Raw genomic sequence first — 19,588 nt, 5'->3', positions numbered from 1 at the left:
GCTGGTAGGGAGAACATTTTGGCCATGTGGTATGAGCATTTCTAGGGCTTACTCCCCAGGTCACCATCTCACTCTCACACACACACAGGCCACCTATGTCCAACAGCTACTAATATGTCATTAGTTGAAACTGATAAGGTGTCTGCTCATCTTCAAAAGAAGCTGGTTTTCAAAGTTGCCAGAATTCAGTGCCCGGAAGTTTCAGGCCCAAGACCGGCCCACGTTTTCCATAGTGGTGGAAATTGGATAAATTAAGCATTCAGAACATTTGAACAAATGAAGCAACATTTCCGCTCTTACTATCCTGTAGTTTTTATTAGTACCATGGTTCAACAAATGTGTAAAGGTTATATAACTAGATGTACCGCAGCACATTTTTTCCACAAAAATAAATCACGCTGAAAGGCCTATATGATTCTAACTGTCTCACTAAATTGCATTATCCACACTCAATTCTCACTGGTATCTGCTAGACAACAAGTACCAAAACATGATTAGTTCATAGATTTCACATGTAAAATTCATTTTATACAACCCCACCCCCATCTTGCCTGTTCATAATTCTGAGAAATTCTTGAATTGTGTGCATGTGTGCGTGTACACGTTTATGTTTATGTGTGTGGGTGTGTGCGTGCTTGTGTGTTTGCCTGCGTATGTGTGTTTGTGCATGTGCATGCATGAGTACATATGTCTACTGTGTGAGTATGTGTCATACGTATGATTACTATGAATGTATGTGTGTGCTTCGCTGCACGGCGGTCATAATAATTCACTTCAACTGAGAAGTTAACAAAAAATATTCCACTATTCCACAAGTTAACAAAAACAGAAAAAAGAAAGCCTTTGAAATGTAGCCTATCCCACGCTTCCACAAAATGTTTAGGCTACATGTTTTTTGCATGGGTAGGCTATATTGTTGTTTGGTGATTTAGCCTACTCCTTTACTACACCCTCTTCTGAGCAAACAAGGCATATAGGTTTATCATGTAAATAACTTACATTAAATAACTTTAATTTATCCTCTCTACTTGTCCCTGTAGTCATGGCCTCCTCATCACTAATTTCGGGCTCATCATTTTCAGTGGTCGACTGGTTGATCTGCTGCTCAGTCTGGCCTCTTCTACCATCCATCCTTCCTGACGCTTGTGTCTACTGTAAGGCCGGCTCGGCTATCCTTATCTGAGAAAACTTTTTTTGGAAAAGACGGGCTATATGGACCCAACCAACTCTTTTTGGGAGGGGAGAACTCCCTCACGTAGGCTACAACCCATGCATAGGCATTGCATTGGTGTCATGCACAGGATGCGGAACGTGTCCTACTTTAAGAAAAGATAGACTAACGTGACAAATGACAATGACAAAAGTTTTTCCTCGACCGGCCCAAAAGTGAAGCGGCCCACCGGGAATTCTCCCGATTACCCACCCCGGGCCTGATTCAGTCTTACTCTTCTTGGACTGAAGACAAGTCCTGCAATGCTAAATAGTCTTTCACAGGCCACTGAGGCAGGTAGCGGAGTGTTCAGCTTCACAGAAGCTGCCAATGTACAGAAACATTTCTTGCAAATACGGCCAGGGGTGTATGACGTTATCTTGACCACTACCCTGTTCACCGAGTTCACCACTATCGTCGGGGTGGTCGTCTATGATAACGGGAGGTCCTCCAGTATGCTCGTGCTCATGGCGATTTCAGTTGTGCGTCCTCCTCCTTTAGCAACAAACAAGCGCTGAAATAGAGCGCGCAGCGTGCGGAGCGTGCGTAATGCAATCTAGGAGCAGTAATTCGCCAAACCTCCCTTATTGCAGTCACACACATTTCTTCTAATTTTATGTTTTAGTAACGAGTAACGAAAATGCTTAGTGGAAATATAACAGAGTAAAAGTATACATTTTATCTAGGAAATGTAGTGGAGTAAAAGTGAAAGTTGACATAAATTTAAATAGCGAAGTAAAGTACAGATACGTGACATTTCTACTTAAGTACAGTAACGAAGTATTTGTACTCCGTTACATTACAACACTGGTTACAGTTTTGTCATAACTCCCCGCTCTGTGACTGACAGTGGGCCCATGACATCGACGGCTACCCGCTCCATGGGAGCCCCGACTGCGTATTGCTGCAGCGGAGCGTGCGAGCATCGCGTGGGGCCCTTCTTCGCTGTACAGGCGTCACAGCAGTGAACATGCAGTTCAACGTCCAGCCTGCATCCCGGCCAATAGAAGTGGCCTCTCAGCCGACGAAGAGTCTTTGCAATGCCGAAATGAGCCGCCCCCACTGCCCCATGCACATGTTCCAGTACACAGGCTCGTAATCCAGCAGGAACCAGCAACTGGAAAATGTCAGATTGTCTATCGGGAGCTCGCCAGTGTCTATACAACAGTCCTTGACGTGCTACTATTCCCGGCCACTGTGAATAAATCGCTTTGGTCTCTGGATCGAGTGCTGATACGTCAGTCCATGGTGGTCGCTGACCGGCTTCGATCCATGACCACACTCGGCCGAGCGTGGCGTCTTCCGATTGCGCCTTCCGGATCTCCTCCCTCTACATCACGTCCACCGGCGACTGCGCGTCCGTGGCCCCAGCTGCCGCTCTGCAGTGCTGCGTTGTGGTGTTGGGCAGTGGTGCGTTGTCTCCGGTCTCTCGATCACTGTAGCTGGTAGCGGAAGGCGGCGAGACGACCTCGGGGTGCTGCTGGCGAGCGTTGACTCTCTCGCTGGCGTGAAGCTGGCGAGCGGTGGCTCTCTTGATGGCGTGCCGCTGGCGAGCGTTGAGTCTCTCGCTGGCGTGCTGCTGACGAGCGTTGGCTCCCTCACTGGCGTGCTGTTGCTGAGCGTTGACCCTCTCGTTGGCGCGACGCTGGCTAGCGTTGAAAACAGCGACTCTCTCTCTCTCTGCCAGCGGTGATGCAGCCTGTAGCCGACGAGCCGGCTCCGGTTGAGCCGCGGCCAGGCTCCTCTCCTCCCTCCAGTGGCAGTGTTGGCACTGGTCTGCTGCACACGGACGCCTGGACAGGGCGTCCGCGTTGCCGTGAAGGCGCCCCGCCCGGTGTCGAATCTCCATGTCGTAGTCCTGGAGCGCCTCCAACCAGCGAGCCAGCTGGCCCTCTGGTTCTTTGAAGTTCAGCAGCCAGGTGAGCGACGCGTGGTCCGTTCTCAGCAGGAACCGTTTGCCGTAGAGGTAGGTTCGGAAATGGCGCACTGCCACCACCACAGCCAACAGTTCTCTGCGGGTCACGCAGTAATTCTTCTCCGCTCGGTCCAGTGAACGGCTGAAGTATGCGACCACTTGCTCGCCCTGCTCGCCTGCTTGTGAGAGGACGGCGCCGACGCCCACATCGCTGGCGTCGGTGTCCAGGATAAACGGCAGTCGAGGGTCAGGGAAAGCGAGCACTGGGGCCTCACATAGTGCCCTCCGCAGCCACCGGAATGCCGCGTCCACTCGAAGAGTTGGCCTTTGTGCGTCAATCGATGCAGCGGGCTGGCGACTGTAGCAAAGTAATATGACGCCAGGCCCAGGAAGCTCCGCAGCTCAGCACCGTCGCGTGGAACAGGCCAACGTCTCACCGTCTCCACCTTAGCTGGGTCGGTGGCCACTCCGGCAGCCCCCACAACATGGCCCAGGAACCCAGTTTGCCTCCGGAACAGGTGGCACTTTTCGGATGCAGTTTGAGCCCAGCACCTCGTATGGCGTCGAACACCTTCTCCAGATGTCCTATGGCACCGGTGAAGTCCGTTGCATGACACAGGATGTCGTCCAGGTAAACCACGCAGCATGTTCGTGGAATGCCCGCCAGGACACGCTCCATTAACCACTCGAAGTTCGCTGGCCCGTTGCATAGGCCGAACGGAAGTACCCGGAACTGCCACAGCCCTTGCCCAATGGTGAACGCTGTCTTCGGCCGAGCTTCCGGGGCTAGCTCAATCTGCCAGTAGCCACTGTGCAAGTCCAGCGAGCTAAACAACCAGGAGCCGGCAATGCCGGGGGAGCGGGTTTTCCCCGCCCCGCGGTCTTCCCCGCCGTGTGCAACACTACGCTGCTCGTCCCCAAGTGTAGTGTGAACCGGGAAATGTCCATCACAGCCCCCCATTTCTCTAGCACGTCCAGGCCGAGAATGCAATCATCCTGAATGCTAGCCAACCAAAGCTGGCGGCTCGCCGTCTCACCGTTGATGCACATGCACACCACTTTTTGTCCATACAGTTCCGCTCGCTCTCCGGTAACTGTGGTGATGCGTGTTTTTGTCTCTTCCCAGCCTCTGGGTCTGGCTACCAGCGTGCCGGGTAAGAGACCGGGGCGCACCAGCGAGATGGTGGAGCCAGTATCGATCAAGGCGTGACACCGAGTCCCGTCTAGCATACAGTCCACATAGAGTCCTCTTGAGTCCTCCCTAACCATTCACTACCTCCAAAGAATGTATGAAGATTATACGATTAAACATGTTTTAACTTCACATGCGTGTGGTTCTAGGAATCGTGCTACTCTGCGTCACTTACGTTCGGTGGTGGTGTAACGTGTAGCGAGACGGTATAGGAAAGGAATGTCATTCTTGCGTGTTCGCAGGTTCGCTTCCCATACGAAGTATTAAGGCTACATTGTTTATCACCTTGATGATGGCATTTTTAGTTATAATCTTTGATGAAAGACATATGTCTACTGCTGATAAAGGGTCATGCACATTTGGTAGGCTGTTCAGTGACATATTATATCTGATGCAAGCCAAAGGATAATTATTCTGTAGCCTAGGCAGCGAATAATTAAAACTGCTTCATGTGTCGACGATTGTTCATGAATGTCAAATCAACTGTGTGCCACACAGATCAAAAACTAGGCATAAATTGAATTGAAAGCCATTGCATTTCCGATAATTTTATTTCAAACACTTTGGGACTTATGGGAGACAGGCTATTATGTTGATACTAATTTATTTTATGACCACCTACACCTAGACAATAATTTGGAGTGAACTATTTTAATATAAGAACGTAGGCTATAGATAGTTTTGAATATATGGCAAAGTTTATACTATTTATTCATTCACAAGCATAGACTGTAGGCTATAGTCTATGTGTTCAAGAGTGAAGCCAATCAAACTCGCAATTGATTTCAAACCATTAGCATTGTTGTTTTAAATGTATGCTTTCATTATTCTCCAATTTCTGTAGGCAATCTATTTTTTTCTCTCGATGTTAAATTTGATGACTTTCGATGAAAATCCTGTAGATGGCGCTTGCCTATCGAACAGAAATCATCTAGTATTGTCTTAATTTTACGACATATATAGTCTTTTCGTCAATCTACTGTTTTGGTCTACTTTTCTACCTCGTGCACGAGCAGAGATGAAGCTGAACTAAACCTCGCTTGAATAAACGAGGCCAAGATGCCGCTAACTTGAGATAATGGAACGGCTTCAGCCCCAAGTGAAAGTCTACGCTAGTTCAAGCCAGGCTATTTCTGTTAAGCGCCGCCTTCATTAGCGAGGTTGATGGAATACCCCCCCGGTTATGAACACTGTAATCAACTATAAACATAAACACAACAGTCAGGACGCACAACATTGGTAACTTGCATGGTTAACATTAACATTCAACATAACACATCAACCGAACAGCATCATGGGAGCACAGTCATCAACAGCTAGGCTCAGATCATTACAATATTGTACTCAAGTAAAAGTACCAATACCTTGATGAAATATTACTTAAGTACAAGTTAAAATACCGATCTGAAAATGTACTCAAGTAAAAGTAAAAAGTAGTTAATTTAAAATGTACTCTACCATAACAACCAGTTTTACCAAAGACTTTCTAATGAGGAGATACAGCACTCAAAAAAAAATCCTCCATAGTAATGCATGGGGTTAGTTTGTAACGCCAATATGGCAGTTGTCTACACATCATATGTCTACACATATCACAACCCTTCCGCGGCAAAACGTCGACATGTGAATACATTGAGCGAATCATGTGGTGTGTTGTAAAATACATTGAGCCAATCATGTGGTGTGCTGTGAAGACATCGTGCCAATCATCTGTTGTGATCTCGCTGCTGGAGCAAGATTGGTGTCGTGAAGCCTTACGCACACGCATTTCTGCTGAAATAGATGCAAGTGCTCAAAAAGTAATATGGCCGCCGAGTGGAGGTACTTGCCTGAAAAGGATGTTGAGAAATGGAGATCTATGTGAAAAATCACCGGAGTTCTCCTTTAAGTTTGAGCAGTAGTTGATTTTCAAAGTTAGTTGCACTCATCCTTGGGTCGCTTTGCAGTGAACAGTAATCCAGCACAACTGAAAAGCCCCTCACAGGCAGCTGAGGTAGGCAGGCCAATATTGAGTTGCAGAGAGTTTTTTTATATTTGGAAACGAGCAGAAGGTTCAGCAGATTAAAGGGCGTCGTACTGGGGGGGAAAGTGGGAAGTATAGGGCCCCAATGGAGGAGAGGGCCCGTGAAAAGTGGAATACAGGGGGCACAACATTTTCACCAGGCATTAGTAATAACTCAGGTAATCCACACATAAAAAATCCAAACAACTCCATAAATAGAGTCATGTAATGAAGTGGAATAACACAGGGGAGAAGTATTAAACACGCTAAGAAAAAGCACTAAGGCAAGGAAAGGGAAGGAACGAGCTGGAATCTGTATAGAGAGTAGTTATCCTTTCTATCTGTGCAAATTAATATAAGCTTGGTTAGTAGCCTACATAGGTTTTTCATTACCAAGGTGTCACACAAGAAACATTTCATGATGGATAAAAGCAAAAAGCTCTCCCAAGACCTTTGCAACCTTATTGATCAATGCAACTGGTTACAGATGCATTTCAAAACATCAGAATCTTCCAGTAAGCAGCATGGGAGCCATTATCTGCAAGTGGAAGAAACATCACTGCATCATCAACCGGCCATGCACAGGATCTCCTCGTAATATTTCTGACCAGGGAGTCAGAAGGATAGTCAATTCCAAGAGCCAAGGACCACTCGGAGAAAGCTCCAGAAAGACTTGAAGGCAGCCAGTTCTGGAAGTAGCTAAAGATCAGGATTCACAAGAGGGACCCCTGGAATCTGTTTAGAACAATGGGCCAAAATCAGACCTGATACTGTGACCAATAAGTTTTGTCATACAGGAAATGTCTTGAAGCTGTCTTTACAAACAAAGGCTTTTCCACAAAGTATTGAAGAAATGTCAGTAGGCACGTTCAATACTTTTTTCCTGTGTCATTCCACTTTAATACACAAAACTCTTATGTTTGGATTGTTTGTGTGTTAATATAATGTCTGGTGAAAATTTCGAATAGACTCACTGGAAGTTTAGGCTAATTACTGGGGGGGAAAAATAAGCGTTCAATACTTATTTCCACCATATATTTATTTTACCTGAATATTTTAACTTCCAAATTCAAAATGAATGTCAGACGAAATTTAAAGTTTGACTGACTGGATTTTGTATACAAAACATAGTGAAAACTGTGTAAGGTCACTCTCACTCTCCCTTGCTAAAGAGCTAAATGGTTTAGTCCGCCTGCACGATTCATAAGGTAGTCTATATTTTGTTTATTTAGTTGAGCATCGCTAGTAGTGGACCGCTAATTGTTTTGCTGCTGGTGCAATGTCTTTCTCCAAGAAAGCCAAGTCAGGTTACTAAAAACAAAGGCCAAAACGGGGAAAAAGAGAGACATCAAAATGAGGGGAAACAACTGCTAATAAACTTCTTTCCAAAGAAAGGTGAGCACAAACGTCAAAACACGAAATTCCATGCTGTTTGCTTAAATATCTCCGCAATCATTAGTGCTGAGACAACTGAGACAACCGATTGGAATAGCGGAAAATACACTTTCATAGGTTAGGCTAATCTGATGCATTTCGTGATCCAGTCTCCATCACTTTCAGAAAGACTGCATGGCGCCAGCTTGATTCATGTCCTGTTGTAGGCTACATGTATGCTGATCATTATCACTAGGCTAGTGGTTTAGGGCAGCGGTCCCCAACCAGGGCCGCAGGACATTCCTAACCGGGCCGTAGCCTACGACATGAGTTTAAAAAAAGATGCATGCAAACTAAACTAAATTTAATTCGCAATAATGTCACGTTTTTACATGGCATAGTCCTATATGCAGTTGTTTGATTGCACGCATGTTTGCATTTTGCACGGTCTATTTTCTTACGTCTGTCTGTCCCGCCTTCAACACTTTTACATATTGCCTTCAGCGCTGCGCAGCCTCAGGTCAGCTCACTTCACTTGATCAGTTCTTGGCGAATGGTAGTGTCACACGAAGTTAGCTAAACTGCTAGAATGAGCAACAAAAAACAAGCATCTTTAGCAGGTCACTGGCCAGAGTGTTTGAGTTGCGAGAGCAGAAAAAAAGTCCCCGTTAGCTGCACATTTTAGTGATGAGGACTGGGTGTCAAAACTCACTTAGCCTACCTGTGTGACATATTCGGGTTGCTTAATGACCTCAACCTGTCACTCCAGGGGAGAATGACGACTGTCTTTAAACTGGCAGATAAAGTCGCTACATTTAAAGCCAAGCTTGATTTGTAGGGACGACGAGTGGACCGGGGTGTATTTGATATGTTCCAAAAAGTAGTGGGGGTTTTGGGAGAGACTGAGGCAGGGCCCTTTCTCTCGCAGCTGGTGCGCGATCACCTTGTTGCGCTCTCAAATGAGTTTGAGCGTTACTTCCCATCCTTCAAAGATTCACGGCAAACCAATGAGTGGGTCCGCAACCCATTTGTCAATATCCCGAATAGTCCTAACTTGTCAGCGCAGGAGGAAGAGCAGTTGATCGAAATTGCAGATGACGGTGGTCTTAAGAGTGTGTATAAGGAAACCTCTCTGGCGGGTTTTTGGATCAAAACCAAAGCAGAATATCCCGAGATAGCCGTAAAAGCGCTGAAAACGTTTCCCACCACGTATCTACAGTATGCGAGGCCGGGTTTTCGGCAATGACTGCTAGACAAATTGCGCAATCGACTGGACATTTCAAACACACTGAGGGTGTCACTGTCTTCCATCACCCCCAGATGGAAGCTTCTTGTTGCAGGGAAACAAGCAGGGCTCCCACTGATTATATTCGTAATGCACGTTTAGTTCCCATGTTTTGTTCCCATATTTTGTTAAGCATGTTCACACTTATAGATGTAGCTTCAAGTTGTTCAATATTCATAGTTCATATTGTTCAATTTTCACTTCTTCAAGTTCACGTTTCTCACAAGAGATCGTTACCTTCACTGTTCATACATAACTGGAGCTAGTTCTTTCCAAGTAATGCATGCACAACACATATGGAAGGAACATGGAACCCCCCCCCCCCCCCCCCCCCCCCCCCCCCCCGCCGGTCCGTGAAAAAAAAAAGGAATCAAACCGGTCCATGATACATAAAAGGCTACACATGTAATATGATGCATCTCGTGATCCAGCTCCATCTCAATCACTTTCAGAAAGACATGGCGCCAGCTTGATTCATGTCGTGTTGTAGGCTACATGCTGATCATTATCACTAGGCTAGTGGTTTAGGGCGCGATTTTTTTCTCTCCTTTCCGTTTTCGTTAGTCTTTTTTTTTACTCAAGTAACGGATGGGATTTTCGATGTAGCGAAGTACAATACTTCACTCAAAATGTAATCAAGTAAAATTTAAAATACCGATTTTATAAACTACTTAAAAAAATACAAAATACACAGAAAAACTACTCAATACAGTAACGTGAGTAAATGTATTTCGTTACTTTCCACCTCTGGTTTTTGATAGCTGTTGAAAACGGCATGGAACTGACAGAGATGTTCTTGTTTATTAATAAATAAATAAATAAATAAATAAATAAATAAATAAATAAATAAAAATATAACATTATGCTGATACCTTTTGCTTTTCCCAAATACAATGTAGCCTACAGATGTAAGTGACCTTTCATCAATCCAGTTGCAATGGATGAACTGTGATGAACTGCCCTACTTGTGATTGTTTAGAGATTTTAAAGGTTTTATAACAATGCTACAACTTCTTTGGCTATTCTACAATCTATTCACCTTTTCAGCGCCAGTAGGCTACTTTCTGTGCAGCCGCACACACACACACACACACACACACAGGCATGCCAAACAAGCATACACAAAAGTTTCAAGAGTGGGGGATGGAGTAAAAGATGGAAACAAATTTTCCAATTTGTCTGCTGCATCTCAAAATTGTTGCTGGAAGTTATAGCCTGTGGAGACTATTAGTATAAGTATATAGTATAGTATATATACTCTTTTGATCCTGTGAGGGAAATTTGGTCTTTGCATTTATCCCAATCTGTGAATTAGTAATACACACTCAGCACACAGTAAACTCACAGTGAAGTGAAGCACACACTAATCGCGATACATTAAGATGCCTACAGCGGAGCAGTGAGCGGTTAGGTGCCTTGCTCAAGGGCACTTCAGCCGTTCCTACTGGTCGGGGTTCGAACCGGCAACCCTCTGGTTACAAGTAAGAAACGCTAACCAGTGCCACGGCTGCTTTCTGCTGGGCTGGACCCAGCAGGTGCTGCGTGATATCATTGTGCTGCTGCGCCCATGAGAGTACGCCGCAATTAGAGTATAGTTCCATGTCAAATCAGCCTAGAAAATCGCCATGTTTCATTTTCCATTGGTCTTATTACACTTTCTAACTTGAGAAGAGACAAGTTTTAAATACGAAAATTAACAGAAATCTTAGTCACTTTTAAGCGTGATGCTAGCGGGCAAGATGCTATTGGTCTAATCTGATTCAATGATCTACTGTATGCTAGGCTGCAGCTAAAAGTGGTATTGCCAGACTCGGCTGGATGAACTGGAGAAAGGTAAAAATCAATTGTTTAACTCGAGGGGAGGTGGAAAATGAGCGTATTTCCCCAAATGGTGGAATATCTCTTTAAACTAATAAGACCATCTTAAAACTTATTTTTTATACTTTATACTAAAGACACTACCAAGAGTGGAGTTTTTGCTTTTGGTCATCCTTGTAAGGTTCTGGGTGATATTGATTAGGGTTTGCATGCCTTTCAGGTAGCTACCACTATAAAGGAATACGCGAGTCGGATGAGAGAACGAGAGCAAACACGAACTGGTGGTGTGAGTGTGGAGTGTGCTAACCCATGCCGACTGAAATGGAGTGTTTATGCTGTGCAGAGTGGGATAAAATACTGCCATCGATGGTGGGCAACGCTCCCGAAGAGGAGCGTGAGCGCACTTGTGTCACTGCTACCGACGACTTCTCAGCAATGATCCATCCTGCAGTCCTCAGTTTTTTTTTTCCACACTCCACACTCACACCACCAGTTCGTGTTTGCTCTCGTTCTCTCATCCGACTCGCCTTGACTAGTCGCAACGTCCTCTCTTCCCAGATCCAAAGCTCGCAACTCCTCTTCAGTGAACTCAGGTTCGAAAAGGTAGGGTCTTGGATCTTGGTAGTCGAAGTCATCATCTTCGTCTATCGTGTAATCTTCCATATTCATCGCCATTAGAACTCTCAGAGAAAGCCCACCTGTCAGTGTCAGCCTAGTAGCAGAGAACTTGGTAGTTACGCTGGTGTATTGGCGGAAGTTGAGGGTTTACAGATGCTGCGTGTTGTCTTTGCGCCTGGCAGCGGTGCTATGCCCGAAAATCTAAATTGGTCTAGTAAATCCCTTCGTGTTAATTTGCATTGATATTTGTACTCGATGTGAATGTACAGGTTACGAGAAATAATTATAAAAAATCTTGAGTTATTTGATTCACTTTTGCAACGACATGCTAGCTGGCATATCCGGATTACAGTGACTATGCTAAGATAAAGCTAACCGGGCCGTTTCTAGATTAGGACAATGGCTGGGTCGGCTATAAAACGCTTTGGCTCACTCATCCAACTCTAGGGACTGCGGGGAGTGACCCAATTTCACCTAGGGGTGGCGTATTCCTTTAAGACCAAACCTACTGCATAGCAAGGAAAAGAGTTGGATCAATAAATAATAACTGCCTAGTAGCAAATCTTGTAATGCACAGATAATGCAGGCCAGAATATTGTTCTGCTGTGAAATGTGAAGGCTTCTTTGCTCCTCGACTTACCTATCAAAGGAAGGAAGACCAGGAAAGGAACCATCTTCATCTTGCCTCCTGCTTCCCTTGAAGTAAATGACAGTTAGAAATATTTTGCATTTGGATTAAAAGTGGTATTTGGAGTTTTTTTAACCATCCAAAGCAATGACCTACACATAAACTTAAATAGATTATTTTCCCTTCATTGCTGTATTTAAAGTGTCCTTTAAAGTCAGACCATGTCCAAGACACGTGTATAAGTTATAGACTTTTTTTGCGTTTTGTAACATCATGTTCCTTTGATGTTACAAAAAAACGCTACACAATTTCTAATTTCACAACTGATTGTTGCTTTATTGCGCCCTGCAACGTGTCATAAATTAGCAAATAATGGTATCAGCACCTAGCCTGGTTTCACCAAACTCACAACTTAATCACAATTGGGAAATATTTCCAGCCCTAGCATCATAACTGGCGTAGACTTTGTGGTAACTTTGATATCATGGGTCCAACATGCCCAATTTCATTAACCAGGGATAAATGCATTTAGAGGAGACAGACTATCTCAGTGAGATACAAATGAGTGGAGATAGGCAGGCGGGGCCAGGCTAAACAGCACCTGCATGATTTCCACAGCGCGGTGGGAAACTAGTTTGCTCTGGTATGCTCTGATGCAAAGACTTCACCTGGCAGCATCCACAACCAGTTTATATCCAGCAGCAACCTGACCTGACAGCAACATTCTCACATGCCACATGTCAAGATAGTCATCAACCTTATCTACCTCAGGTTTAGGAAGGAAACTTCAAGACTGAACCACTTTTAAGTGTGACGGCCTGTGATTAGTTCCTGACTGTGGTTGTGGGGTGGTCCTGATTGTGGGGAGTAGTTCCTGACGTCTTAAAGTGGAGCAGCAGTAACATAACCGACTTAGAATCTGTCAGGGTCCGATTCCTGTCTTTGCAATTCTATGTCACTTTGGATTAAAGCCCCTGTTAAAATCCAGTTAACTTGAATGAAACCAGGGGCGGTTCTAGGGGGGAGGGGGGGGGGCACAGGGGCCCGGGCCCCATCTGAAATCTCATTGGCCCCTGACTGGCCTCTGTACCGTCAATCATCAATAAGTGTCAAACTTGTTGAGAACAACGATCAGAGATGCAATTCCATTCCCAAACAACTGGTGACAGTAATGCACCTATGAAGCTTGAAAGCTAAAGCAAACAGTGAACTGTAAAAGAAACAATACATTTGGCTAACCAGAAATGTCTCTGCTAATGTGAAGAAACGATACATTTGGCTCACGGAAGTATCAGCTAACGTGAAGAACCGATACATTTGGCTAACGAAAGTATCAGCAGAGCCCGTTTACGGAGAGCCGGATCACTCCCTATTAACTCCATTGTACCTGCAATATGTTGCAGTTCCGCTAGGGGTGATCACGAATAAGTGCAAAAACAATGGGGGTCTATGGAGCTAGACGGCTAAATTTGTCTCTTTCACCTGGTTGTCGTTGAGAAATTGAAGATTTGATTGTGGTTTCTGCAAGCTCAATATGGATTACTGTATAGGTCAAAAGTTGAATGAACGAGTAGTCACGTCCTTTCGATTTCTTACAGGTTGGGTCGTTGTTGCCCACAACACACTAGCTTTCTGCTAATGAATGACATCATTGACACATTCGAAAGGCTTTTTAGAACAAATAAGTGACTCAAAATATAATACTCAGCGGTTTGTATTTTCTCTGCCCCCTCTTTTGACTGCAACATTCGAATTTCTGGGCAAAAAATTATATCCCGAGAAAAGTGGATTTGAGGGGTACAGCTCCATAGGTCTCCATTCATTCTGCACTTATTCGTGAACGCCCTCATGTGGAACCAGAAAAGGAACGGCAACCAGTTCAGAAACCGGAAGTTTCCCGAGAGTGGCGGTTCTCCCCTTATTAGACATTCTCTGGTATCAGCTAGAATTCTAACGTGAAGAACCGATGGCAGCGTTTCATCCTCCACAGAAGTTTCTTGGTGAGTCACAAATCTCTATGTTGGTTATCATCATTATGTGAAAGGGACATTTATTTGTTGCTGTCACAATATGTTAAGTTTGTCAATTAAATTACGAAGCAGCAGCAAGCTTGCAGTGAACTGTTAACATTAAATTAACGTTAGGTTAGGCCATCCTTAAAAATATTTTTGTTTGCAGTAACAGCCAAAAAAAAATAAAAATGGGTCGGTAGGTAGGTCAATATTTTTTTTTTCAAGATTCAAAGTAAAAAAAAAAGTACAATTTTGGTCATGATTACGTAGGAATGAATTTACACAAATGTGCATATCGTGACGTAACTGACTGGGTCTTCAACCCGTGCCTTCAGGCGCACCATTGCAAACCTCATTCTGATGCAGGTTATATAGACCAGCCTTTCTCAAACTTCTTTGACCTGAGGCCCGGTCATGGCAGACTTTTGGGTCATAAGGCTCATCTACATGTACCCAGAAAGAAGGCTACAATAGCTCTTGGCCACGTTATATTGAAATTTGACTATACAATACTCAATGCTATACAGTGTATTTTACAGTCTCTGCTCTGTTTCTAAGGAAGTTCCAAAAAACAACGTCGTTCTATTAAGTTTCGTTAAATAAATAAATAGCCTTCCAACAGGTTGAAGCGGAGCTTTGATACCAACGTTATCGATTAGTTTCAGTTTCTCTCGCGCAGACGCGCATTGAATGAATGCTCATACCACCACTTAATTGTAGGGCTCCATGTTTAATGACATCGATAGCAGAAACGTTTGTTTTCTTTTTTCGTCGATCCGCGGTTTCTTGATAAACTGCGCAGCAAATTATCAGATGAAGCACCGGGCCTAATTTCACTCCACGACTCCGCGGACCAGCAGTCTCCATGTTGCGGACCCATATTTTGAGAAATGCTGAATAGACCACAACCAATTTCAATACTCCGACATGGTCACCGTTAGACTAGGGGGAGAAGGGATGAGAAAAGATCTGGCCACAGTTCTTCCAGAACTTCGTGCCAAGTAAAAGCGTTATCAGTTTGTGTGAATGAAACGAAGCGTAGGCCATAGTGTGACATGCGTAAAACCAATGGTGTAGAGATGACGCCACAGGTTTTTTTTTAAGTGAGCCACGTTTGCATGTAGGCAATTTATATTCACAATACTTGGGCCTACTAAAAGAAATATTATTTTATTGCATTTGTATTGGTTGTTTAGAGTAAAAAAAACAATCGGTCGGTATTAACGCAAGTTTACAACCGGCAAGTCGGTCGGACTAAAAGGGGAAAAAAATAAATATTTGGGTCGGTTCTAAATTGACAGGGTCGGTCGGGTTACGGCAAACGAAAATATTTTTAAGGATGGCCTTACTTAAGTTGAAGTTTGATTGTTTGTTAGCATGCTGATAGATTTCATGTATGGAAAGGTAATGTATGAAGTGTTTGAAATGGTGTTATATGAAATGCAGAGAAATGGACATCCTGTTTGTTTGGGGTCCGAAATGAATAATAGGCCTATTACATGCGCTAGTGCGCCTTACCAAATGTAAAAAAAGTTTGGCAGCTGCTAACATGAACATTAGAATACATGCCTAATAGCTAACGCTACGTTTTTGTAGTTAATTTGAGCTATCATTGCAAAGTTATTAACCACTATTCTGAGTTTATTTGATTCATGGGCTTCGCATGAATTCTGTCTCAAAGTGTTAGGACAAGGAGAGTTTCATTGAGATAAATTGGTTAAATGTTCTACTCACTCAAGCTTTATATGATTTAAAATAATAATAACTGATTTTACAGTTGCCAGACGACATGCTGAATACAAGCATGGATTTTGTGAAACACGCATTTGTGTTTCACCTACAGATTGGGATGGCGCAGGAGCTGGTGACTTCAACCCACAGTCTTCAGAACCACCAGTCACCAAGCATAGCTGCTCCTAATGGTATGATGCTATTTCCTATTGCCACTACAGTGAGCATATTTTGTCATTCATTTTAGAAACGCCAGGTTGACAGTGGGTTATGCAAGTTAATAACAATTAAGTTACTCAAACTTGTTTCATTTTCTTCTCTCCAGACATTTCCCATTCTAGAGCAGATGGTTCTGTGCAACCTCTCCTAAACTGGTATTCCGCAAGATGCAGCACGGAAATAGGAAGAGGCCACTCAATGACTTCTGATACAAAGACTTCAAATGGTAGGAATATTCCATCTTTAGTGTTTTGCTACCCCTTCCGTAATTTTCGCTTTCAAATGACCTATCGTCAGTCTTCAAATCAGAATCAGGCTTTTCTAACTGGAAGCAAGACAGTGGCTTCAAAGACCATTCCAAATAAGACCATTGTAAAAATAGTTGTTGAAAAAATTGTGTAAATATGATGTAGTTGTTGCCCACATGCTGTGTGTGTGTGTGTGTGTGTGTGTGTGTGTGTGTGTGTTTGTTTTAATGTACGCAAACTGGCAGTGAAAGTGGTTTCTCTTATCAACAAAAGGGGAAACAGTTAAAGTAAAACTTGTTTAATTTAATGAAAAATGTGTATATGATGATGTATGATTTCTGTTTAAAATAGCAATGTATTTCCACTGAAGTGTCTATTATATTTTAGTTTTATATTGTGTTTTCAATGCACATTATAAATAAATGGGAAAATTGTTAAGAATTGTATTGGCTTTTTTGTTTTTTTAGCATTTAGCATTCAAGTATTTGAACAAGGTAAGACTGGTGAAATGTATGCACCTTACTGCTGTAGTGTAGTCTAGTTAGCTGTAGTGGGTATACTGTGATGAACCCCAAATATTAATACCTATCCTTGTCTGTTTTAAGTGGGTATACTGAGATGGTGATGCTTTTTAAGTGGGTATACCAGAGACTTTCTAATGAGGAGACACAGCACTCAAAAAATCCTCCATAGAAATGCATGGGGCTAGTTTGTAACGCCAATGGCGTTGTCTACACATATCCCACCCCCGGCAAAACGTTGCCGGCAAAACGTCAACATGTGAATACATTGAGCCAATCATATGGTGTGTTGTGAAGATATCGTGCCAATCATGTGTTGTGAACTTGCCACTGGAGCAAGATTGGTGTCGTGAAGCCTTGCGCACGCATATTTCTGCCGAATAGGATGCCCGATGAGTGACCAAAAAGCGTTACAATATGGCCGTCGAGTGGAGGGACTTGCCTAAAAGGACTTTGGGTATACCGCGTATAGTCCTGCATGTCACGTAGACAACGTGCCTCTGCCTTACTGAACAAGAGATTTTCTGTGTATGGATGTTGACCGGTTCTTGGCCCCTCAGTGTATGATGTGGCCCCTTTATGGCCCCTGTCTCAGAAAAATCCTAGAACCGCCACTGAATGAAACCTCCCATGTGTAATCCTTGAGAGGTTTTATGTGTTATTGCTACTATTGTTTTGTTCACCCTGTCCACAGATTTCACAATATTGACACTATTCAGTGATCCACGGGTCATCTAACAGGTAGAACATGTGGTAGGAGAATCAAAATTATGTTTTCTGGCCCCAGCCATGTCGCAACTGGCTGGGGCACCTGCACTGTACACCGGTGACCCGGGTTCGATTCCCACCCTGTGGTTCTTTCCGGATCCCACCCTGACTCTCTCTCCCACTTAATTCCTGTCACTCTCCACTGTCCTGTCGCATTAAAGGCATAAAAGCCCCAATACTTATATATATATATATACATATATATGTTTTCTAACCCAAAATAAGGGCATGGAGCACCATATTCAAGTAAATGGTTCTTTGACTTTAAAATAGAATAATACCAAATCCCTCACCCCACAATATTTAGATTATTTTCACCAAGTACAGCAATGAGCCTTAAGAGCCTTGTCAAAAACATTTCACTTCATGGATTATTACAAACCAGCCGTATGTTATCCCTGTCAGTACAGAGCGTTGCCATTTCTTCCAATATGATAATTATTGCATGAGGTATAAAAAATACAAACAATTACACTCATTCTACACTCATCACATATATGTCAAAGGCATAATCTTTTCATTGCACTATACATTCACATATCACATCATTCTATATCACATATCTGCTGAAGTCAAGTACGTATCTCTCTTTCATTGCTCTAACGGTCAGCTCTTTTTGTCTTAAGTTGTGAAACCAGGCAAGCATTGAAACATGGCATTAGATACCCTGAGCTCACATTTATTCATCCCTTGGCTCTCTGATGCCTCAGATGAAGCATTAATTCAGAGCACAAGGGCAATTATATCAAATACAAAACACGTCAGAATATAATATCCTGGCGATAAAAATGTATATAAAGTTGTTCCGTTCGCCTTACCTGTTAATTGTCCTTTTCCAGATGTTTGTGTGACCAAAAGGACTGGAGGTTTCTAAGTGCGCTGGCAGTGTTCACTAGCAAATGATGCAGGAATCACAAGTGATCAGGATGGGAGGAGAGAACTACTTAAAGTAAAATAAAGAACTACTTAAAATTTGAGGGACTTGTTCTGGTAATGGCAACGGCCGAGGGGCATGTAGAGCACTGATTTAAAAGAAGATTCTAGCCTGTTTCGAATTCGAATTTTGTGTCAGGTTCAACTGGGTTTTCCCAGGTCATGGAAGAATGTGGACAATTTCAAAAATAATTGCTAAAGGGGTTAAACATCCATGATTGGGTTTCACAATCAGGGTGTTTTGTTTCACAAGGCCTAAAATTATGTGAACTATTTTCTCTGCTAAATAAGTTTAATCAGGTCAGCTATAATATGTTTTAAAAATAATTAAATTAGCATACCCGTTGTTTTAAATAATTCTGTGTCTTTTTTCCAACATCACAATTGTAAAATATTAGAAAAAGTAAAGTCTGGACCAGTTTTCTGACCACAGTAAAATTAAGTTCATATGATGTGTTGAATGGTTTAGTTTTAAACTGAAAATGAGGATGAGTTATCCAACATAGTCATATATTGTGAAGTACACAGACATGCATGTGGATAATGTCAAGACATTACTGATCAAGAAACTATACTCATTTAATGTTGTAATATTTTCATTATATAAATTGTAATTTTAATATACAAATTGAGTGTATGTCACAATGAATTTAGATAAAATTGTGCAGTCATCCTCCAAGATAAACTGTGAGGAGAGGAGACCATACATTCTAACTTCTAACTTGCTAATTGTAACTGCATTCAATTGGTTTTCTTAAAACAAAGTCTACATTAGTTGTCTGTAAATCTGGAAGAGATCAAGTGATTCTAAGTTCATGGTCTTTGCTTGAAAAACAACAATGTACATTAAAACACTGTACATTAAAACACACACTCAAACACACCCTCACTCACCTCTTTGCTTCTATGCCAGCCCCCACTGGAACCTTTCCCCAATAGAATCTTCCCCTTTCTGACTTGTATGAGCTCAGGTCAGTGAGGCCTGCAGGCCATAAATAGCAAATGGAAGTACAAAATTGGTTCTATCCCATAGAACACAAGTTGATGCAAAGGTCTATCACAACATTAGATGATAAGATGTGTGCTACTATGGATTTATAAAGTTATAATGCAG

The 19,588-nt window shown here is 43.0% G+C and overlaps 1 protein-coding gene across 1 annotated transcript in view; it reads right to left on the bottom strand.

The window, feature by feature from the left end:
- Positions 1 to 19,383, bottom strand: part of LOC121680005 (potassium voltage-gated channel subfamily C member 1-like) — a 46,602-nt gene extending 27,219 nt beyond the window's left edge. The window contains exons 1-3 of the mRNA XM_042059148.1: positions 19,369 to 19,383; positions 18,360 to 18,433; positions 12,055 to 12,110 (exon numbers count right to left, since the gene is read on the bottom strand). Coding sequence (XP_041915082.1) covers positions 12,055 to 12,094 — 40 coding nt within the window. The 5' untranslated portion in view covers positions 12,095 to 12,110; positions 18,360 to 18,433; positions 19,369 to 19,383. The remainder of the gene's footprint in view (positions 1 to 12,054; positions 12,111 to 18,359; positions 18,434 to 19,368) is intronic.
- Positions 19,384 to 19,588: the final 205 nt, after the last annotated feature.

Source organism: Alosa sapidissima, chromosome 13 (genome assembly GCF_018492685.1).
Source record: "Alosa sapidissima isolate fAloSap1 chromosome 13, fAloSap1.pri, whole genome shotgun sequence".
NCBI classification, from domain to species: domain Eukaryota; kingdom Metazoa; phylum Chordata; class Actinopteri; order Clupeiformes; family Clupeidae; genus Alosa; species Alosa sapidissima.
The sequence above is the reverse complement of the archived record's forward strand: the minus strand, read 5'-3'. Positions and strand labels throughout refer to the sequence as shown.